General features: G+C 28.9%; 2 protein-coding genes across 4 annotated transcripts; one reads left to right on the top strand and one right to left on the bottom strand.

Moving 5' to 3' along the window:
• Window positions 1-581: 581 nt before the first annotated feature.
• LOC114929215 (uncharacterized) lies at window positions 582-1,924 on the top strand. The gene is made up of 3 exons (XM_029300715.1): window positions 582-807; window positions 1,061-1,334; window positions 1,655-1,924. Exons 1-3 carry the CDS (start codon window positions 796-798, stop codon window positions 1,759-1,761), a joined length of 393 nt encoding a protein of 130 aa, XP_029156548.1. The 5' UTR covers window positions 582-795; the 3' UTR covers window positions 1,762-1,924.
• Window positions 1,117-25,534, bottom strand: LOC114929261 (1-phosphatidylinositol 4,5-bisphosphate phosphodiesterase). Of its 3 annotated transcripts, none has more exons than XM_029300744.2 (20): window positions 25,251-25,534; window positions 17,141-17,195; window positions 14,836-15,064; window positions 14,646-14,705; window positions 13,198-13,335; window positions 11,647-11,726; window positions 11,077-11,212; window positions 10,888-10,988; window positions 10,249-10,415; window positions 9,681-9,891; window positions 8,955-9,213; window positions 8,156-8,356; window positions 7,850-8,048; window positions 7,268-7,425; window positions 6,976-7,182; window positions 5,882-6,254; window positions 5,361-5,519; window positions 5,111-5,288; window positions 4,288-4,738; window positions 1,117-2,979 (listed from the first exon to the last, which is right to left on the bottom strand). In XM_029300744.2, exons 3-20 carry the CDS (start codon window positions 15,004-15,006, stop codon window positions 2,908-2,910), a joined length of 3,321 nt encoding a protein of 1,106 aa, XP_029156577.2. In that variant the 5' UTR covers window positions 15,007-15,064; window positions 17,141-17,195; window positions 25,251-25,534; the 3' UTR covers window positions 1,117-2,907. The 3 variants fall into 3 exon arrangements, with proteins under 3 accessions (XP_029156577.2, XP_085340676.1, XP_085340677.1); XM_085484550.1 differs by having other exon boundaries at window positions 8,162-8,356; XM_085484551.1 differs by lacking the exons at window positions 11,647-11,726; window positions 14,646-14,705; window positions 14,836-15,064; window positions 17,141-17,195; window positions 25,251-25,534 and having other exon boundaries at window positions 13,198-13,303.
• Window positions 25,535-25,785: the final 251 nt, after the last annotated feature.

Below are 25,785 nucleotides of genomic sequence, written 5' to 3'. Positions count from 1 at the left end.
TATGTTACAGAGTTGCGGACATCTTCTACCATATATACTTATCTAGATTGCATCTCCTGAGATCTCAATTCTTCGAGCTATGAAATCTCATTGCTATGGAATTTCTCCGATTGTTTCCAGAAATTGTGCATCACATTGTTAAATATTATGCACACAAAATATGCGTAATATATTATAAATTTAAATTATTATTCCAGAAAATTATAAAAATATATAATTACATAATTTTAATTTCAATCATGAATAGAGTATCAGCGTGGAAGATCATTTATAAATGAAAATTCCAGATGTTTATATAACAATTCTCGAACAAAGAATATATAATAATCGTCGCAATTTCACGTGTCCTTGCTGGCGGATAAGTTTTTCTTCCTCTTATCGCATCAAAGATAAATTGACTGCACGAAACCGATATACTACTAAGGTTGGAATGACGGATCGACGTCGAGTTTTCCCAAGGATTCCAAAGAATCACATACGGTTTCGTCACATACGCGCAACACCATTCAACTTGAATTGCGTAACTCGGCAATGAAACGATCTCGCGGTTTTGAAACTAGCATACACACGTGCATGCTTACGAGCGTAACCCACCGATTTTCCCATATGTCTAAGCGCGCCACAACGCGTCCACGCGAATCTACACCATGAAGCACAAATTGTAAACATCCGCTGCTAGCGCATAATATTCGCATGAACTTGCGTAAGTCTATGCGGCGTCCGCCGTATAAAATACGCCTTCATGGGAAGATATCTTCAGTACAAACGAACGAGCACATCTGAAGTGAATTCATTATGAGATATTATGTGAGTGAATGTTTAGAAAATTTAAAAACAGTGAGTCTGTAAATTAAACAAAAAAAAAAAAAAAACAGTTTAATAACATATACAATATCTTTATTTAAGTTTTAATTAATTTGGCTGCCAAAAAAGTCGTATAAATTAAAAATGATCATTTTAGCAAAACCATTAGCAAAATCAACATGAAAAGTTAATGCATAACTTATAAGATGGTTCTTCACAGTGTTTAAATAAGCTTATAATTTATTGTGTTTTATAGTTGTTCTTATTGGTAATCGCGATTTGCGAGGCGAGGATAATAAAAAGAGGTATAGATTACACAAATCTTCAGACGGTTTATCACGGCCATGGCGCTACCAGTTATCAAAATGTACAGATCGATAATCACAATAGTATAATAATACCCGCGAACTACAGAGACCAAGCGGAGATTGCGGATTTGGGGCACCATGCATATTATCAACCAATTATTCAATTCGTGGAGACTCACAACGATATAGATGACATCTCTCATTCAGATATATCTTATTCAGGTAAATTAAAATGTAAATATTTGTAGAAAGTTGTCTGATCTTTGCACACGTATAAAATTAGTATATTAATTAAAATGTTCTATTTAATACATACAAATTATAATATGTATTTTCGTCAGTTAAAATTGTATTAAAAATGTTTGAAAAAGAGAGAAGATATATAAAACACATTAACGATTTGAATTAGAAACATTTTCGATAGCTTAAAAGTAGTATAAGCTTAAAGAAATGTTATTTAACATTATTTTAAAAAAATCAGTGTGAAATACTGTTGTACTTTGTTGGTAAATATCAAGAAATTATTACATTATTTGTTTTAGCTCCATATGAAGAATTTATTATCGCTGATGTCAATTCAGATGTATACGAACATTATTTTAATCACGACGACGAGACACATGATTATGATCTCCACATCTATGAATAATGATAATTAAGAAAATATGTATTTATAGAATATATTAAAATACTATTTCTTTCGAAGTGATTAATTATAGAATTAATTCTAACCAATAAAATATCTCAGGTATTGAACTGGTTCATTCCATTGTTTATGATAATAAAATTAAATAAATTATTATGTTTCATGTAAAATATCTTTCGACGTTCGTTGTAATATAATTTTTACTGTGTACCATAATTTTTATCGACGTACAGATACATGCCTTACGAAAATAATTGCCTCTAATTTAATAAACAAGAAATAATCGCGAACATAATTTGTAATATTTTTTTTTATTTCATCCTTTATATCTAATATATAGATATATATGTAGAATGATATAATAATTTATGTAAATAACATTTTATATTATATAATGAAAACAACAATGTATGATAATAATTATACTAGGCTCCCGTTTAAAATTTATTTACAAATCTGTGTGAATATTCGTGTAAGAGTATCGACTGAAAATTACGATCTCTCGAGATTCTAATGTATTAATACTCTAATCATTATCAGCAGTCACGAGAACTATCGGCTAAGATCCGTGAAAGCGTCTCTCTCAACTCAAAGGTATGTATGGTCTAGAAATCGTCACAATAACAGCAAGAGTCCTTCTCGATATTTTAGGCATCGACTCATGAATACAGACAACAATCTCACGCACACATACATGCATACATTTTTTCCACTTCGATAGACTTCGATAATAGTGTTAACAATCAAAAAATATTCACTTCGACGAATCGCGCGGTGGATCACACCGTTTGATCAGTCTCGATCATGTGTGATATACTTTTTATATATATCTAATACTTGACTAGATCACTTTAGTTTTATTGACTCCCTCATTAGTCTATAGGTACTCAGAGACTATATGGAGACACAAAATGTTTGTTTATAAAAAAATACTTGGCTGAATAAGAATTAGAAACGTTACTGTAGTTGCTCGTTTTACATCTGATTTCTCACAACGCGCGACATTTGTCGGCAGATATGAGAATGATAGCTAACAAAGTTTGATCCCAATTTCAAGTATAATTAACGATAATAGTAAATTGTGTGTCTGAAAACAGTCCTCGTTCATAGCGCATTGGAGGTAAATTGCGGAGAAACTCGGTTGGCTCATCACACGTAGAATTCAGCCAACATCTTAGCCAGCTCATAATCCATGTCCTCGTTCTTGTACATATCCATGATCTGGAAGAATTGTTTGTATAACTAAGACAATTACATTAAAAAAATAATTTGTTATCTCTATATAAATTATAAATTTAAATTATGTAAAATAATTCCTTAATATTTAGATTTTTCAGTAAGTTTTCAATGAAATGATTAATTTATTTTTACTTTATCCTTACTAATTAGAGTAAGTCCTCAAGTCACCTTCAAATCTTGATTTTACTTAATATTTTTTACAATGCATGAATAATATATATTGATATCATATATGAATAGTTTAGTTTTAACAGATAATGTAATATGCAATATAGGATTAACAAATAATTGTTTAGAAAAATTATTTACTTACTCAAATAATATTTTTCTATAGTATAGTAGACTTTTTTATATATCGAATAATCTATCTGAAAAAAATGCTGTTGATTCAATTAAACGTCGACGTTACGGGCTGCCATCAACATATGCAGTTGATTCATCAGTATTTTGTTAATTCAATGACATTATTAATCAAATCAAGATGTCATACCTTTGTTTAAACTGATATACTGATGAATCAACTGCATATGTTGATGGCAGCTCGTAACGTCACGTTTAATTGAATCAACAGCATTTTTTTCTCAGTGATAAGAGTTTTTATATATTATTTACACATAAATAACAAAACACAGCATTAATAAAAAAATCAGCAAAAAATTTTTTAGTTTTTTTATTCCAGATTTTCAACTATAATAATTCACATTTACATCAAAAATTATTTTTTGATAATTAAGCTTATAATACCGTTTTTTCGAATTAATATAACTATTTATAATTCACAATTTATAATTTTTGAAATATAACGTAATGAAAAGAACATTAGAGGAAAAATAAAATATAAAATATTTTTTAACAAAAAAGTTTAAAAATTATTAAATAAAACAACACATAACGTGATATAACAAACTAACAAAAGAGGAACATAGATTATAAATAATAAATAAATAAAATTAAACTTAATTGCAAAACAAAAATATGCAATTGCAAATCAAATATATACAATAAATTAGAAATTCAACTTTTTAATAAATTAAATCTACTACATATATTCATATATGTAATACATATATTCGGAAGAAGTACCGGAAAAATATCGATAATCCATCGATAAGCAATTAAAATAAATAAATCTAAAAAAAAAAAATTTTTCCTCAATTTTTTAATAATTAAAATAAATTTTGATAATTACAGTTGATAATTACATAAATTATGTTAAATATACTATCTATATATAAATGCAAATTATACTATCGGAAAAATCCTTAACATAGCAAGAATGTGTTCGCTTACCGCGTTCATATCCTTCTGCAATTCCTCCAGTTGTTTCTCGTGGATCAACTTAAGCTTCTCCTTCTCCCTGTTTTGTATCATCTGTCCGACCTTGCGTTCTTCCATAAATTTTTTCGTGTTATTCTGCTGCTTCTCCCTGAGTCTGCCTTCTTTAATCCCTTTCGTTTTCAAAGTCTTGTCATTCATCACCTCTCTTGCGCTTTCCACTGAAAGTCTTGCTTGTCGCGCAGTCATATCTTTCATATCGCGATCATGTCGTGCAGTTTGTTGTTTCTGCTGAGCGAACTGAGCGGCTAGGCATAATTTGACAAGCTGCGCTCGTCGCTCCTCCAGGTGTCCGCGGACCAGATCGCGTTCCTCTCGACGCTGTCTGTCAGCGAGACGCGACCATTGGGCTGTCTGTTCGGAAACAGCGCGACGAACGATAGGATCTCTTGACAGCTCCGCTTTGCTGAAACAAATTTTAAAAATTTTTATATATTTTATATATTTTATTATATATTTTTCTTTTATATATTATATATGTATGTATATGTTATTTTAATCATTAATCATGAAATGTTTTGTCAATTAATCATGTTTAATTATATCAATCTTTAATCTTGCATGCGTAAATTATTTTACTTTATATGTACTATTTTATACTACATATTTAAAAAATTTTTATTTTCTTTAAATACGTTTTTACTTTTTCATTTTCTTCAAGTTTTTATTTTGTCATCGAATTATACTCTTTCGATTAAATATAAGCATTATTTAATTGATTTATTAAACACAAATATTTTTGCAAAAATTTGATTTAAATTGTGTAAAAATGACTAACTTTTTTCCTTTGAAAATCTTCTCTATAGCAACGCAATGTTGCTTCTGGACAGTCAACTTCTCCTTGTGATGCCTCTTTTTCAAAGATTCTAATTCTTTTTGTTGTTTCCGTAATACTTTCTGATAGCCCTTTTCTTGTCTCAAAGTCTCCAAAGTAATTGGATCGAACTTCATTTCCTCTGTAAAAACAAAATGGAACAAGTACTTATAAGTACTTGATTAATAACACAATTCCTGTATTTACGATTTACCTCTTGGTTTAGCTGCTTCGAAATGAGATGATACGTTATTTTTGCTGTCTATATTGTTTTTGCTGTCACTCTCTTCAATTCCCAAGCCCCGCATTTTATTTTGCGACATACTTTCGGTCTTTCTAAATGCTCGTGGCGCCGTTAAAGCGTCCATAAATTCTAAAAAAATTGTAAACAGTATTAAAGCAATCAATTAATATTTATTTAAAATTTAATTAAAAATAATCAAAATTACATTTATTATTAAATATTATTAAATGCACATAATATAAAAATCAAAGTTATTAATTTTAATAATTATTCATTTTAAAAGTTTGAATGATTTTTGCGTTGACTTTTATAGAAGTCAAAGATAAAAACAAAAGTTATTAAAATTACGTATTTACATAATTGTCGAATCAAATATGTAAGACAGTTTATTTTTTATGAACAAGAAATATTTCTACTTAAAATTACACGATTGAAAATTATAATTATATAAAAATCTAAAATATAAAGCCAACGTGTAATATTAATCGTACCTTCAAAACCATCTGGCACATAGATTTTGATGTCAATGTTACAAAACAGCATAGGTAGAGACATCGGAAAGTTGGCTTCGGTTCGCAATGCAATGTGCCGATAACCGGCTTGCAAACCGTCTAAAGGAACAATTCTTTGCCCTAACAGTTTGCCGTTTGATTCATCGTATACCGCGAATCTCAAAGCAGCCAAATCTGGTAGGACAACTTTTCTGAAGAGAAAGGGCTCTTCATTATAAACGGGGTTCAGACCATTAGCGGGAACCACTCTGGTGCGAAATTCTTTACGTATCGTGTCGGTTGGTAGGCCGTACATTTCGACCTCCACGTACGTACCGACTTTCTTGTCGGACAAGAATTGACCCGCTATTACCTATGATAATATTAGAATAATAAATCATTAAATACCAGGCACCATTTTAATAATAATTTTAATAATTTTTTTCGAATAATTTTCTATATATATATATATATATATTGTATGTTGTATATTATACACGTATATATGTATGTATATATATAAACATATGTATATGCAATACAATTTTTTCTTTAAATATATCTTATTTTTCAATTATCAACTTTGATACATAACAAATTATTAAAAATTGTAATTGTATTAATATTTTTAACATTTTTTATGTGATTGAGCAATTTATATCAATTTGTATTATTATTAGAACAAAGATCCTATAAAAGATAAAAAATAAAATAATACAATAATAATTTAACATTATCAAATATAATAAATTAATACATATTTAAATATACATATATAAAATATTATGAAAAAAGTCAGTTGTATTATAAAATATACATCTTATCTAATATGCATAATGTATGTTTATACAAAATTTATGAACCATTATATAATGTGAAAAAAAGTTAAATTTAAACAGTACCATATTTTTAAAGTAAAAATGGAATAAATATATGTATATATGTATAAATACACAATTTTACATAATAAGAAACCAAAATAATATATCAAAATCACATTAATTCTGTGAGTTATTCGATTTCAAAAATAAAGAAGAAAAAATTTTAGAATACGAAATTGAGTGTTATTTATCATTTAAAAAAGTAAGACGTACTTGAACACTACACTGTGTGGCGATTACTCCATCCACAGGACTTTCAGCAAAAGGATCAAAACTCCTGTCGGCTCGTCTCATGAAATCCGGCTTTAACAAATAACCCGAAGAACCGTTGTACTCGAACTTGCCTTGGTTCAGTTGCATAGGCAGATCCGCAGTTTGAAAGTTCAGCGACACCATTTGACAACCAGCGTTCCAGAAGACCTGTTTCGCAACGATCGATCATTGAGAGATTTCTTTTCTTCGTGTTCTTTGTAGCGCAAATTGCACTCTACGAGCATGTATTTACCTGTGGCATATAATTGGAAGAGTCGGCTCGTGTGCCTTTCGGATAAATTCGACTCATCTGCCGTTTGTTATAATTTACGAACTCAATAGCCGACGTTTTCAAGTAGTTCAGACCAGCCGTTTCCGCGAAGGAAGACATATTGTGATGAATATTTTTTTCTGAAATAGTAATTTGCTTTTAATTCTAATTTCAATCAACTAGCATTACATCAGTTGCAATTTTTAATCGTATATTTTAAAAAATATAAAGCGTATTTATAACATTAAATAAAAATTATATCCGTGAATTTTATTTTATATCTTGTATAGAAAGCACTGTAATCATATAAACAAATATTTAAAAATAACAGAAATATTAATGCAATGTGTAATATATAAAATATCAGCATTGACGTATTGCAATTAAAAATGGTGTATTAATTCGATATTACTTTTTCTTATAAGAAAAAGTAATATCGAATTAATACACCATTTTTAATATATATATATATGTATATCTTAAACAATGATATTCAGAAAAAAATAGTGAATAAAGATATATGTACATAATTAATTTGTTTAATAAAGCAAAAACCTCGCTTACGTTCGGCAACATCGAAGCCAGGGAATTTGATGGGTTGTGCATAGTTAACCATAGAGGATAGCCACGGATGTACATTGGTAGTACTTCCGGTATAAGGTTGAGCCGCTACTAGTTCTATGCTGTCGCCGAGACTAGGACCGCTGCTAGATTGCTGTTGTTGAATGCCTACCGATGCTATTACAACATCAGAGATTTCTTCCTGAGAGTAACAGTATATCGTCGATTTACCATAGGAACCATGGCCATTTAATTGAATTAAAGTGAAGGGGCACTACCATCCAATCTGAGGATTATAATGAAGGTTACCTTTACCGGTTGCTGTTCCACGACGGCGGCAACGGACGGCGGCGCGCTGGCGTCTTCCTTGACCTCGTCCTCGATCACGAATTGACCTTGTTTGAAGAGCTCCAATTCCTGCTTCTCGACCTCGGGATTTAAGCGCTTGTTCTTAATGACAATCTTACGTTTCAGCATGCTGGGCGGCGGCAGCGGTACTCCTGGCTCCAGCTATTTTAGTGATAAGAATATTTAGTATGATATATAAGTGATAAAGATGTAACAGTTGTAACATTCCAAGTATATAGTTAATTAAACTTGATTTTTGAGATCGAAGAAATTGGCGAAATCTGTTTCTATATATAATTTTTAATAACAAACTATATTTGATTGAATGCATCATATACGCAGTCAAATGTAATAATTAAATTAAATATATTAATTGAATATATTATATATTTAATAATAAATATAAATATAATTATATAATAATATATTATATATTTAATAATAAATATAAATATAATTATATAATAATATATTCTTAAATATTATTCTTAGAATTAGAAAGAGCCGCAAAATTTTGTACGATCGATTTGTTGTAAAAGCGAGTTGATGCAAGAAATTCTTTCTCTTTTTATATTTTATATGCTATATAATTTATCGTGTATAATATATTGTAATCTAATCCAGCAAAAAATGATCGACGTCACTTTGATTAATTATTTCTTGCTGAGTAATGATTAATTTGCAATAAATAATTCATATTCTTTTTTGTAAACTGATTTGTCGTAAGTCTATAAAATATTTTATAACATTTTCAACTTACGGGATATTCTTTTAGAGACTCTTTCAATAATAAATCACCTAGAATTTCATCACAATACTTGGACAATTTGTACTGTTGCTTCTTGCTACAATGATTTTCAAAACTGAGAATCACTGGATATTCCGATGTAACGAAGGCCGTGTCTCTGACCGCGTATATAACATCCTTGAACAAAATGTCGGTGCACATGGCTTTGCCATGAGTGATTATCGGCTCTTCGTCTTCTCCTTTGCCATCCCAACAATCCAATTCAACGCACCTTTAAATTCAAAAAAGACTATAACTCTCATCATGTAAAATAATTTTTTGTTAATTCATAGGATAATGAAGCACAATAACTATATTATTAATTAATTAGTAAATTAAAATTAAACAAAATATCACAACAATGAATTATTTAAAGTTGTATTTATATTTGTAAGTATAATTATTATTTATTACTAATAACTATTATTTATTATTTAATCTGTTATAAAATTAGATTAAATATATTTTTAACTGCATGTTATTATTATGAAGTAGAAGAAAATCAATATTCATTAGTTTCATGTCACGAATATCGATTTTACGTCCAGATATAATATCAAGTATTCAAATAAACGCTTTGGTAAGCTAGCGCAATCGATCCAGCTATAAATATGTATTAGTTATTGAGATTTGTCAGAATATATGTCATAAATCAGATGTAATCGGTTCTTGTATTTTGCACAGCAGTATATTTTATACCTGCATCCAGCAAGTAGAACTTGTCTATACATTTCGACACTGCTCTTTCCGCCAAATTGTCGTCCGCTTAAGTATGTATTGTGACTCGAATTGATATAGTAATGCGCCAAAGATTGATCCATATCCATATAAACGTCAAGCCTGTCGAGAAAAACTGGCGCATTCTCGTCGGACATCAGGTACCTTATGAAGCCGTCTTTCGTCATCGTTCCTGAAAATATGCAGTTATTTTTAAAAGAAAAGTCGATTTGGAAGTTAAGTCAGTATCTTCATAAATTCTTTAATTGTAGCAAAAATAAATCATATTCGATCGATCGAGCTAATTTAATTTTTACATTATTAAGTTGAATCTTTTTTTAAATTTACTCTTTTATATCTTTAAAATATAATCACAATAATATAATATATCCGTATATGCGTGTATTTGATACGTAAAAGCAGATTGAATATCTATGGAAATAATATTTTTTACAAAGGAAATTGATTAGGCTTGGTTGGGGTCCTGGAAAAGTCGAGAGAAACATTTTGCCAAAGTTATACATCATTTATTTATATATCAAGCTCTTACTTTCATTGCGAGCAACTTCGTTCTGTTCGTAATCATTGATGATCTCCAGTGCCCGTTTCTCGTCATAAAGTGGATAGAGAATTTCGTTCAGGGTCGGATCTCTTTGCTTTTCGTTGAGGAAAGTAATCAGTTGCTCCAGATTAATTGTATCAGCCTTACCCTGTGTTCTGGAATTTTTTAAATAAATAATCGCGTTTATAAAATGTTTCTTCTGTACATAAATTTGTTTTATTTTGAATAAAACATAAATTATAAAGTACTATATAAAATAAAATATATTTTAAAAATATAAAAAATAAAAAATAAAGTGTAAAAAACATATATAAATAATATATGTAAAACTTTTTCCTGTTTATGTTTCTTTATTAAGCATGCTTTGACATTTGTAAAGTTCTTAATATTATAAACTTAAAAAAATTTGTTTTATATCAATTTTTAGTAAAATTTTACTATTGGATTTTCAATATTGAGGTAATTTAAATTTATAATTAGCAGTCCTTGTTAAAAAAAGGTATTGTTTTTTTTTACAGACAAAAAATATATACCCAACTTTTTTAAATATTTAAAATATTTTATACTTTTAAAATAAGTATATAAAATATTTAAAATATATTATACTTTCAAAATAAGTATACTCACATTGATTGAAATAATTCTTCTATATCATTTCTCGGGCATATTTTATGATAAAGCGCGTAAAATGCGTCAAAGGTGAAGTCATCAGGTTCTATGACGTCATTCTAGGAATAAAAAAAAAAAGTTTTTGCAATATTTTGACAAAAGATAAAATATATTGTTGATAATTTATTGTAATAATAATCAAAATACTTTTCCACTAGGTAGGCCTAATTCAGAAAGACACTGGTAAACGAGTTTTTCTGTCTTGCCGGACGCGAAAGTTCTCGCGACAACCTTTACTGGAACTTTTCCATTAGGATCCACCAACATTCTCAATCGCATCCAACTAAAATAGCATAAGAATCGTTGTCTTATTCATCTACTTCATATATTAGATATTTAAAAAATAAAAATCTTATCCAAACAACACAAACACAGTATAGGACAAATTCCTGTCAACTTTAATTTTTATCATGTACTTTAGTAGTAAGTTTCTGATATCATGAAATTTACATAATGCCATTATGAGAAGATGAAAGATTCAAGAAACTTTAAAAAGAGAATCCGAAAAGACCAACGAAATACTAAGACTTAAATCGAATTTGTTCAACGTTCTAAGTTAAATATTCTTTTGCATCAGAAATAAAATAGAAATGCGAAGTTTTTATATAAATACGTTCTATGTAGTAAAATTTACGACCAATTTCATAAAGGTAAACAGTGTTATTGTTTACTGACGTACGTTAGTGCAAACGTATATAAATGCATTGGCAAACTTACTGTTTCTTCAAACAAGTAAGCGGACAAACGTTATTCGCTTTGACGTTGTGCGTAATCGATCGAACGCCGTCCAACCATACCTGTGACGACATATATAAATGACATAATGTAGATCGTTTTTCTTTTGTAGAACTAATATGTACCAAATTTAGTAGATGGATACAAACTATAATCATGAAAATTATTAAGTCACTAAATCTATCAGTCATTGCAATCCGCAACATATATGTATATTGTTATAATGATAAATGCTATTAATACCAATAAAAAAATCGATATCTGTTATCAGAACGATATTATCGCTACATATATACATTGATATCAAAGCGATCAAACTTTGTTAATAGATTATTTAATACAGCAAAATTTATTCGACGTATTATTCCGATCTGATTAATTTGATAATAATATTACATTTAAAATATACAAGGTGTTTGACGTAAAGTGTCATACCGAAAATATACAAGTAGATCTCGTTATTTGAAAATGATTTTTCCTCAGCAAAAACATAGAAGCATTAATAATTTTCGAGTTATAAGCGATTGACAATAAAGGGTTTTTCGCAAACTAAGCCTTGTGAAAATAAAATATTAACAAAACCACATTCTCCAATTAATTTCAGGTAGAGTTTACTTTAATAAAATTTTGATTTAAAGCTCAGTTATAAAGATACATGATGGTAAAAATTAAAAACATCCAAAAAATGATGGCCTCCCTTGACATTTTTGCTGAGGAAAAATCATCTCCAAATAACGAGATCTACTTGTATATTTTTGGTGTGACACTTTACGTCAGACACCCTGTATAGTAATATGCGTTTAAGTTTGGAATAAAGAGTAAGTAAATATTGTTCAACAATCTTCATTACATGATATCTAAAATAAATAATTTTAGAACGCAAATATAAAGATTCGCTAGATAATATTATTTTTATAATTTATTTCGTTAAATGATATTATTTTTATAATAGCAAATGGCTTTTATAGTATATTTTATATATAGTTTAGCACAACAAATATATGCGACGGAGAGGTCACAATACGATAAGAAATCAATTGGATCATGTATAAAATCGCGTGTGACGCACTCACGCTATTTTCGTATCACCTGGTTTAGCGATAATTGGTGATAAAATTTCTTGAAAATGAAAGGTATAAAAGCGCAAATAAGCGTAATAATGTAAATAAGCGAACGATGTATTAAAAACTTTTTCAAATCAGATAAAAAAGTTTTGCGATTCAATCGCGCATTCACGCTTATATGTTTCGTTTATAATTATTACGTACAATGTTACCGTATTATTTATCACAAGAACTATCATGATAAATAAACCTTATGCGTTACAATTACAATTATTAAAAAGTAATCTAATTATATTATTTATTATTATAAAATAAATATCACAAAATTATAGTCTTATTAAAGATAATATTAATCATAAATGCTATATCGGTATCATATCAATCAGTCAATAATAATTTATTTGACCGATAAGCTTAATGCGTGGATGCCCTGTTTCTGTTGCTATCATGATTAGTATATGGCGTTTACCTTAGCTGTGGCAAGATCCGGACATACGACATGTTGATAATTGATGTTGGTATAATCGACGCCCGAACAAATGGTCAGACTTTTCTCGTCCAACTGTTCACCGTGTTTGCTGAGTAGCTTGTCATATAGTTTTGGATCCTATTTGAAAATACGTTAGTGTATTAGTTATTAACATGTTTTTTTTTACCTTTTTTATTTTTTGAACGATAGATTTTATTTCGCTTGTGACTTCGCTTTTAGCAATAAAATTGAGACTTATAATGCTAATTAACAAGATAAATTGTTAATTGTCAGTCTAAATTAAAAACAAGGTTGTTAAGTAATTGACCACACTGACTATAGATGGATATCTTTATTCTAGCGACGTTTCGACCCTAAATTGGATCCTTTTTCAGCTATAAAAATACAAAAAATATAAAGAAATTTTTTGAACATTGATACAAAGAGAAAAATGCTGTATTAATAAAGACAATCAACAAACGTTTGTTCTAATATATAGAAAATTATTTGTTAGACATATTTGTGTTTCAAGATATGTCCATTTGTGAAGGTACTTTAAATTAAAAATTATTAAACGTTAAATGACCAATTCAAGTAAAAATTCGATCGTCATTAACGATGTTCGCAAAATCAGAGATTAACATAAACTGATGCTAATCAAAATAGTAGAGAAACACAGAGATAACACAGTGAACAATACACTAACAAATAACTCAGTCAAGGATATTAAAGTACATTAAAAATATTGTCATAAATAATATTTAAGTTTTCTGTGTCTCTCTGTAGATTAATCGCGTCCTTATATTTTTTAATGTATATCATTTCGCAGATTTCTCTTTTTTTTAAATTAGATTCGTTATGTAAAATGGAAACAGTCCAATTAAATTCATGATTATATATTGTTCTATGGTTACTAACCGAGTGATTACTCTCATGTTTGTATTTTTGTAGCTGGAAACGGACCCAATTTAAAGTCGAAAAGTCGCTAGAATAAAGATATCCTTCTACAGTCAGTGTGATCAATTACTTAATAATCTTGTTATATTGCTAATATTTTAGTTAGTTGAAAAAAAATTTGTATTATTACAAAATTAAGGTACCTATATAAAATAATTGACTAATAATTGAATAATTGAATAATGTAACCAAAAAAAAGGTAATAAATACAAAATTGATATAATACTAATATTTTCTTATACCATTATTTTAGCATAGTTGAAAGGATTAATATTCATAAAGATCATCGACGTCGAATCAACATCGATTCGACGACGAATTGACGTTGATTCGACATCATTTCTGGATATCGCGAAGCATTTTCTCGTACAACTAGATATACACAAATCAATAATTTATAAAATATTATTTTAATTCTTGAATGTGTATTACAATTAGTTCTGACAGATTAAATGCTATGTTATTTGAAGATAATGAAAGCATTCCTTTACCTTTGGAACACCTCCGGCTCTAATGTCGCTCACTTGACACAATTCTATAACATCACCATCCTGGAGAGGGAAGAGAGATAAGATAAGAATGAAGGTGTCTCTATTCGTAGGTCGCTAAAGATCTTAGAAACACCTCGTTTCTTGATCCAAAACGAACAAAATGGCACAAACGACGGGAGAAAAAGCTCACCTTTCCCTCGCTCTGCCAATAAATAAAGAAACCATATTCGTCGACCTTGAACAAGCAATTCAGCTCGATTTCAGTATTATCTTTCTCCTCCGTCCAACGATCGAAGACGCAGCCAGTGCGGAGTGCTTCCGGCACCTCGATCTGCCAGTTGAACTCAAACTTCTTCGTCATTTCCGTGACGTTCCACCAACTTCCGGCAAAGTCAGCCTAGATATGGCGTTTTCCGGTTCTGTCAACAAGGGATCAATGTCGCCATTAAAGACATCGGATTTCTTCATCGCATCAATCTTTTCTATATCGATTATGCTATCAAATGTTATTTTTCTTACGACATAAATCGTAGATATGACTTTTTTCGTGTTCATGGCTTCGAAAATCAATATTTACACCTTGCATACATATATTTTTAATATCCTTGGTGCGTAAATAGTGTTGGCTGATGAGTTAGGATTGCAACTCGATTGTGTTTAAGTAAGATACTATGCGTTTGTACTACACGGTGTTATAAATTTCTAAAGTTAAGCATCGATGTTTATTCAGTGTACAGTTTGCACTGTTTATACTGTACACGTACAAGCTGAGTTTTTGTAAACATAACTAGTTGGTATAAAGGCATACACGAAGGCCGGATGTGTATATAATTAGATTAAAAAAAATTATCATTAATTGTAGAGAAAGGGTTATTTGCAAATAAATAATATTTTTCTCCAATAATTTGATTTTGCGATCCTTGCATTGACACACAATTCTCTTATTGAGAACTCGTTTGAAGTCATATTTAATTGATAGTTATTAGCCGACCTGTGGCCTCAATAAGTAACGTATATACGTAATACTTCAAAGGAATCATCTGAACTTTAATCGGGTGTTAACCCCTCTGGAAAATGAAGCATTAACGTGTTCTTCGACCTTTAATTTATTAATCAGTGACGTGCAAGCAACTCTAATTATAAAATATCATCATTTAAAATTAAAACAATAAAGAGAAATAACAGCTGTCAAAATTATAATATTTATTTAATTAATATATTTAATATTTAAATTAAAATGTTATAATCAAAAAGTTTTAAAATTATTTTAATTCTCACGTTCGCTTTTTTACAAATCAGTCAGAATCTAAATACATTAGTAAGAATCTAAAACAATCGTATATTATTTCGTTATTCAAATGCAAGATTTGGTGTAGTGATTAATTATTTCTAGTATTGCACATATTAATGCAATTTATATTACTTTTTAAAAATTATTTTATATGTTTTTGAAAATAAATGCAAACATATTTTAACTGGAAATATGTTAAACTGCGCACATATAATTTTTTTTCATAAAATTATGTTCAGCTTTGATCTTTTAAATGCATTTTACCGAGGTCCTTTTTTTCTTTTTGGAAAATAAAAATAAAAGTGTATACTTATATAACGAAACGTTGCATAATCATTAAAAATTATTCTATCTTTCAATTATGAAAAATTTTATCATTACCAGAAGTCCTGTTTATACATTTTATATTTTATTTTTTTATCATATAAATAATTTATAAATAATTATTTTCGTTTTATTGTAAATGTTTCCTTTTCAATTTTATAAAGATAATTTAAAAGAAACATTCTTCGTAAATCTTTTCTTTTATCTATTATTGTTAGTTTTGAGCAAATTCTGTCTAAGGAAATTGAAACAATAGAATTTACAATGCAGTTTCAGCACTCGTGCAGAAACTTGCAAGAAACTAACAAAAGTAGAAAAGAAAAAAAAACGTTGTTGTACACTTTATATACTCTCTCTGAAAATATAGTCTGACTAAAATAGTTAAGTCTTCTTTTTACATACAGCGTAGCGTTATGAAACGCTTTCTGATGATATAAATAAATACCTTTTGTGTATATTTTTTATGTATTGTGCTTAACTATGGTTGCAATATGTGATATGTGATTTGTGATAAGAAAGATTGACATTACACACAAGAATAACTTAACATTATAATCACACTTATTTGTATTTGATGCATGTTGCATATGCTATTCGCATTTAAAAGTAGAGTATTTGTATTACTTTCTATTTTCTTTGCATCGGCTTTTGGATTTTGGATAATCGATAGTTCATCACGGTACAGGGAGTTTTCTAGCGTCGTTGCACCGATTAAACTTTACGGCAAATCTGCACTATGTGGGATGAAACACGTAAATGTTGCGAAGTGAAAATAGTCATATATAAGAAAATTTTATTAAATACGTACATGTCATAATAACACGCAACAAATAAGTAAAAATTTATATTAACAATAACAGTTAATCGTGGAAATACTTACAATGTTAAGAGCGTCTCTTCCGGGTTGACTTGCTCATTTTAACTCGCGGTTGCACCTACAACAAAACGAATTTATAAATTTTAATAATTATTAATAATTAAAAATTACCCTTAAAAATCAATTATAGTTTGTGTGTGTATATGTATTTGAATAAAAATATTATTTAACAATTATTACATGCACATTTAAAGCAATAAAAAATATATACGTATAATTTACATATTTGTATTATTGTTATATAAATTATAATGGAATGTATAAATATTATTTTTACTTAAAACTTTTTTTTATTTTTAGTAGTAGTCTTTTATTTAGAATCTTGATCGGTTTATAATATAAATTATTTATTCTATGCAAATAAAATTTATCTATTTTATATTTAAGTTTCTTTAACAGAAATGCCGGAGTTGAAAAGATATCCAATTGTTTCCAATTTAGCATGCCAGATGACACTCATTTTCCGCATAGTTATTTCCCTTACGCCACTTTATCCTATTAAGCAACGTGTTAATTATATCTACGAGCAGACATATGCTTCTGTGAAATAAGTTTCACTATTTGATTAAATGGTCTAATCGATATCTTCATATAATTACGATAGACTTACGTAACAGTTTACGTAACATTTTAGTGAAATGAAAAACCTACATAATAACCTTCTTGTCATTAAGTCTATTCATTCAGCATCTTGATTGTAAACGGAATAGCTTGTTATCGCTATAAAGAAAGATAACACCGATAGCATTAATAAAAAATATTGCAACAATAAAATTTTATCGTTAGTTATTTGCACTATAATTTTTTTCTTAATTTTTCTTTCTTGATTTATAATAAAAAATAGATATTTAATAAACGCAAAGCTATATACATAGATTAGTTACTATTGTATTATTTTTAAGAGAGAAAAATTATTTATAAATAAATGTAACTTAAAATATTTTTGATAAAAATATAATTATAATTTTATTTCGATTAATATCATTGATACAATTATAATAATGTTTCTTTAAATCATTTTTATTAAACTATTAAACAATTAGATTAAAATAATTATTGAAAAGATCAGTTCGGTAATTATAAATATTAATTATATATAAATATAATAAACTGCTCTTTTAATTATTTAAATTAAAAATATATTAAAGTAATTGCAAAGGGTAGAAAACAACAACGAGTGACGTATTGCTTCTAAGATTTTTATTAATAGGTGACATGGCGTTAACATTATATGTACATAAAGGCCACTTTAATATATCTTTTAATAGCTTCAATCATCTACGTAAAACACTATATTATACTTTTAAATATATTAAAAATAAATTTATGAATTGTGTAAAAAATTTTTTTTAAATGCTAAAATTGTTGCAAATATATAAAAAGTGTATCATTTATTTTTTTGAATATTTTCTTAAATATCAGCAATATTTTATTATTTCTATAATCGTTAAAGGATATCAATGGTATCACTGATTACCATAACTTCTTAAAGAAAATGACTATGCAAAGTTATAGTTGCATGCTAAATTTTTATGAAACTACTAAATTATGATTAAAATAATTATCAATATAATTATTTTAAAAAAATATTTAAAATAAAAATATTAATATATTATATAATTATTAAATATGTATGCACGATCGATTGATAATTAATATAATTTGTTTTATATTTTATAATTTAATATTTTATAATTTAATATTTAATACGATAATATTATTAATGCTATTTTATTAAAAATTTATATTATTTATGCAGTTAATATTAATATGTCTATTATTAACGGATATTCTAAATTTTATCGTGATTTATTTTAATTGATGCACCAGGAAATGGAAGCTGTCGGACGTTATATTTTGCACCTTCTACTGTGTGCTAACATAATATTACGCAATTTTATTAAAAAATTATATTATTTATGCTGTTGATATTAATATTTATATTATCAACGGATATCCTAAATTTTATCGTGACTTATCTTAATTGGTATACCAGGAAATGGAAGCTGCCGGACGTTATATTCCGCACCTACATATTGTGTGCTAACACAAGAAGGCACTCACAATTAAGTACACATTTTTTATCATGGTGGTAAAAATATTTGCAATCAACAATTTGTGATTAATTTTTATCTGCTCGTAAAAAATAAATAATCTTTAGCAAATTTTTATTATAATAAAGTTTTTATATATTTGGTTTACGTAACAAATTTATAGATTTGTTAGTATATACATATATATAAATAGTTATAAATTTTACAATAATTATTTGATTTTATTTATTAGTGATTTTTAATAATTAGTAATTATGAATTTAAACTTACAAATCTGTGTAGTGTTGTGTAATAGCGGCTATAATTACTGAATTTTTAGCTTAATCTAACAATGTATTTTTAATCATATTATACAACGCAAAATATATTTGTCTTAACAAATTCGGCAATGATATACATATATTTCTACTATATTTCTAGAACCTAAAAATGTGATATGCTTGAATTTTGAACTATTAATAGATAGCGACCTATGATTTTCGCGAGCTGTGAATTTAAAGATAATTCAACCATTAAATTATCTCTGACATTTTAGCATCCGAGATATGGTGAATCATAAAATCATAGCGAGTAAATCTTAAACGTTAAGAAGTTATATAATATACTAAAAAAGATCACTATATATGTTACTGAATTATTAAAATATCAAATTGCAAAACATTTTTTCCAATATAAAAAAATGCAATAATATTTCATAGATTGGAATTATATTAAAATTAAAAAAGAAACAAAATAGTAATCTTTTATAATATATACATATTTTACATATACTTTAATTTTATCACGCATTATTTTATATTACATATGTAAATATATGTATATTTAAAATTTTTAATTTATATTGGAAAGAGTATACATTGAAATTCTAAAAGTAAATGCACAATCTTGCCAAATTGTGACATTGACCACATCTTCCGAGAATTACCACATCTTCCCGGATGTTTTTTACTTGTGATATATATTTACAGTTACCATCGCGCTTCTACGAGGGAAGAATTCAATTGCTGTCAGAGAGTTGCCAAGTAATTAGTTAACATCATAGTTTCGCTGATACTGTCCACGTGCAATACGTTACTCGCGAACAAATTTGTTAATAACAATTTTCGAAATATTACAAACATGTAAACTGGTGCACAGTGTCCACATTGATATTGAGTGAAATATATCGACGGCGATGTTCGATATTCGCTGAACGCAAATGAATATTAACCATTAATTTAGATATCTGTAAAGTGCACATAATCGACATGTATCTTACAAATGCGTGGGCATACAGCATCTGTCTATATAAACATAGTGTGTATACTCTGGTCGTATAAACAGACCAACGTTACGAAAATATATATGCAATTTTCCTATCAATGTGCTGTTTCTTTTCATCTCTGTAAAATTAACCTATATTTTTTTATATAAAAACTTATTGAAGTTCCAAAGAGTTCTAAAGTAAACTCAGTTTAAAAAGAGTTCTGTCATTTAAACAGAGAAATAAAAAAATTTTATTATGTTGTGATTTGTGATATAACTTTTATGATTATCACAATCCTTATAATATTATACCGCAATTTGTTAAAAAAGTATGGATAGCGTTAAAATAACAGGTGACAGTAAAACTGAGAAAATGGATTGTTCAAGATATATTTCGTATTATTATTAGACATTTGCGATATGCTAATCGGTAATATTAATTTTTTTTACATTTAATTTGGTTGTGATATTAAAAAAATAATATTTCTAAGATTTCTAAAAAATAAATAATATAGGTTTTATTATAGGATATCATTTTTATTTAATTATACATTTTTTCACTGTTAATTTTGTATACTATTAGATGTATATAAAAATATTCAAAAGAGAGAAAGAGAGCATATAAATGTATTTGTTTATTCTTATACAAGAGAGAATACGGAAATAACGCATATAATAAAAAACATAAATAACAGATATTAATTTTATTTTTTATATTTAATTTTCTCTCTCTTTCTATTTCTCTCTCTTTCTATTTCTCTCTCTTTCTATCTCTCTCTCTTTTATATCTTTATACTTAACTTATTTTCTTATTTATATTCTGATGTTATTCTCTTTCATGTCAGATATGATATTGTAAGTATTTCATATTATCTGATATACTTTGTATATTGTGCGCATGTTTGTGACCTTAGCTCCTGGAAATTTTCATTAAAATGTAATGTATTATAGTATCATTATCTATTATATAATTATATGATATTAGCATAAAAGCTTTAACTTTTAGGAATATAATACAATTATGATTGTAAATTTGCAAAAAGTTTAATTGCCATGACTTTAATAAATAAATTACTATAATTATTATATTTTTACTTTGATTTTAAAATAAGTATTTTTTCATTTTGTACATATATATTATTTAATTATATAAGCTGTTCTTACAATATTACGCAATTATTATGTATTGCGATAATTTCTCATTTTTATTTTATTTATTCTTTATAATGTAATAATGTAATGTACAATGCTTACGCAATCTAAAATTTTCTTGACAAAAATAATTGTATTTTTAATGATAATATTGCATCGTTAATTAAGATAAAATTGACTTTGAGAATGATATAGAGTTTAAAAATTAATAACCGCAGATGTTTTAATAACCAGATGTATCTGCCCGAAGCCACATATTAATAAAGTGTAAAAAGCATGGACGTAAAATTAATACTTCAAGTCAAGATTTGCATAATCAGCAAAAAAGCATATTAAACTACATCTATTGCAGATAATCTGTTACTAAATAGCTATGATTATGATAAATTAACTAATGCAAGTTGATAATTTTATAATTGATGGATAATTTCCGGAGCTTTGGAAGTTAAATTACATAGTCATAGTGACATTGACCGCTCAATCTCTCAATACACCTAATGGCCACTTTAGCCAGAATGAAAGTAAATGAGGCTTATGACCTGACAATCGTTATTTTTAATAGACATATTGCATGTTTATTTTTTCATTACGTTTTTTATTACGGCAGATTTTTTAATCTTAATAAAATATGTGTTATTAAATTTAATAGGAAATATGTTGTGGTAGAATTAAATGTATTTACGTGCTCAATTAAAAGCCGCATTATAATATTTTTAATGCCAAAAGTACTGTTGTTTATTATATATGCACACTTTTTCTAATATTTTTTTTTATAAATGTGTCTCATAAATATTATGCATTTTACATATTTGTAATAATGAGTGCTTTAATTTTTATTTTGTATTTTTTTGCTTATTATTTCTCTAATTATTTTAATATATTTGTGTTTACAAATATACGTATTTGTATGTTTTACATATATTAAATTAATTTCAAATTCACATATTTTATCTACAATGAGATTACGAGAATTGGAGAGATGTGAGTCATTGTTTCTTCCAACAAACGATTACGCATATTTTATGAACACTTAAATTATTTTAGTCTCAATTAAAAATAAATGTTATGTGTATAATAATAGTGATAAAACTAAATAAACTGTAAGGTTTTCTTCACAATTATAGCTGTCAAATGATTTATCATAAATATTTCGCAATTTTGTGGAAAAAAATATTTTATCTTACATCGAGAGAGAGAAAGACTGTATATAATTCTTTCCTTTAATATCACGATATTTGATGAATTATTAAAATATTCTAATCAATTCATTTATACTCTTGAAACAAACAATAAAAGCCACATGGCTTTGTTATTGTTAGCCCCAATATTGTTATGTCTTCCATTGATATCGCGCGACTGTTCAGCGATTTTGAATATACAACAGATAGCTCCTGATAAAAAAATGCATTATGCAATGTGTTTACGACCTTAACACACCTAACGATGCACATCGTATTTGCATTCCATGTGGCAAGAGAAAACTGATGATTCGCGCAATTCATATTATCGTCGAAATTTATGAGCACGTGTCTCTTGAATGCAACTCACCAAAGAACTACGAATATTTCAAGACACAGTTTCATATATTCATAAATATTATACATGCATTTTTCAAACGCAGTATACCAATATTTGCGTCGTTATGTAAAATAATAACTTCACATTTTATCTGACAAAACTAAAACTTGCTTCATGATGTAATATTTTGCAAATTTATCATTTAATTAAAAAATTGCGCTACAGTGTTCTTCAAACTGTTATTACGTATTTTGTAACGAAATTATAAAATTATGAAAGATCCGTCACGTTCTTATACAGTCATGCAAAGATTGGAAGAAACTGGATAATTTTTGAAAGTAAAGATGATAAAAAAGAATTCTTAATGAATGATTCAATCATTAAACTCGACAAAGAAACGCTGACTACTTTATGCATCTTCAACGCAATATATGTATATTAAAAGGTTAATGAGGATTGATTGAGATTAATACCTATGATATATTGCGATTTGTTTAAAAATAGTATTCATCATCGAGAAACTGAGCGTTTTGATAAAACTATTCTTTCGTTTTTGCTTATAAAACGCATTTATACAAAAAATACCGTCTCTGTTACGTATTATTACAATAATATCCTCGAACTGTTGGACTTCCACTTTGACTATCGCGCCAAGATTATGAGAAGAATACGAGAAGAAGTATTTGCGACATTGTTTTGCTCTTCAACGAATGAGTCTACCGACGTTGAAAAATCCGGGAAATGGAGATTAGGTGTCAGCTCGATGATTGAGATTCGACCTGACCGCGTGAACGAGTGTCGTAAGCGACACCTTGTCTCCTGCTCTCCCACCATATCTCATCGCCGCGAGCGGCGCCTTCGAGGTTCCCTTGACCTCGAAAATCCCTCGGGAAGTCTTGCAGTCAGGGTCGTGTCCCGTTGTTCCATTACCACCACCAGTCGCACCAATCTTACGCCTTATTCGCGGCCTTATCTCTTTGTCGCGATAGCACACGGCGCTGCTAATTAGCAAATCGTCGTCATCGCTTGTAGCTTCGCTCGGTCTGTGTGCGGAAATATGTGTGCGTAGGATGGCGCATAATTCGTGTATGTCACGTACGTGAATACACAAGCGAGCGGTGACCATCAGAGAAGTGAGAGAAGGTGCAAAATACAGAGCTAGAGAGAGAGAGAGAGGGTTAGAAAGAGAGAGAAAAGCAGAAAGAAGGAGAAGGAGAGACGAACGAGAACCGCGTGGCACACTGCTCGTATATTGCGAGTGTACAGTGCGTTTGGTAGATAGTCGTTGAACGATTGGGGAATTCTTTTTTTTTTTTTTTTTTGCTTCATATGACATTTCTCTATTCCTCGCGGAAATCGTTTTAATTGTTGGTATCATAGATTACGTAGCGGAACGCTTTAATTTACTCTGGGCGACCAGAGAAAGTGAATTACAAGCGCGGTCATCTTCCATCGACCTTCATAATGGTCTAAGTAATTAGTGAGCGTGGTTAATACTAGTCAAGTAGGAAACGATAATGCATTTTGGTGCATGGCGCCTAGAGCTTATTATCCTCTGGTATGTTCTATATGCAACAAATTAGTTACACGCAGAACATTAAAGTATGGCGCCATTCGATTTAAAGCATTCGTCGTTCAGATGGATATTGGTTTCAATAAGCTTGTAACACCAATATTTTTTATATTATTTTTCTGGTAAACAACGATAATAATAAAAAAACAAATAATGGCATTTAATATTAAATATAATCGAAAGAGACCCTGAAGAGATTAAGAATAATAGTTGGAATATGTATCTATATCGAATTATAACTATCGAGTAAATTTTTGAACTTAAATAACGCAATTCTGGAAGATGGACTTTCAGAAAAGCGAGCGTAGAGGAATAAAAAAAAAATATATATATATATAATATTAGTGCAAAAGCCAAGAAGATGACCTTTTGCAAAGATCGAGATGAGGATTAATCGAATACAATGCTCCGATTATTGTGCGTGCTCCGAAAACGCGGCACGCGTGACCCGTCTCGTGACCGTGCTTTTCGGAGCAGACATCGGTGACGTCGATTGTACATATATCCGCGAGCATGTGCACCTACCTTTGCGCCCCTTGTCTGAATTCTCTTAACGCGAAATTGGCCTTACCAATGGTTCGATCGGTGTTCCCTGCCTTTTTGCGTAATTATCCGTCGTGCGATGAGAACGGCTCCTCGGTCAGCGATCTCATTCTCCGGCGTGCACGAATTAAAGGGACACACGTGCGTAGAACATCCCGACGAGGAAGTAGAAGCAACACCCGGACACGGACGGTTGTTGTCTATGCGTGTATATGTAATGTCACGGTCCGGTGCCGGACGTCTTCCAGGCGCGACGGAAGAAACTGACGCTGCCGTCTCTGTTGACGGGCACACCAGGCCGCCTGGCTCGATATTGTCTCTTTCCCTTGCGCGCATGTGCCGTCCGTGACCGTCATTCAGCTTCCACTTCGCGGTCTCATCGGCAAGAACGAGATCTACTAAAGCCATTACATCACGAGCACGGAATGTATCGTACCGTCGTAAATAGTTCTCGGAATATTCCGGCGATCGAACCTATTCGAACGACTTGAACTTTCGGCTTCAATCTTGGACTGTTTCAACTTTGTATTTTAAACGAAAATGCATATACGCACGTGTATGTT

The sequence above is a fragment of the Nylanderia fulva genome, unplaced genomic scaffold (assembly GCF_048542155.1).
Source record: "Nylanderia fulva isolate GAGA-0341 unplaced genomic scaffold, ASM4854215v1 Scaffold3, whole genome shotgun sequence".
NCBI classification, from domain to species: domain Eukaryota; kingdom Metazoa; phylum Arthropoda; class Insecta; order Hymenoptera; family Formicidae; genus Nylanderia; species Nylanderia fulva.
Note: the sequence above shows the minus strand (reverse complement) of the source record. Positions and strands in the feature narration are given on the sequence as shown.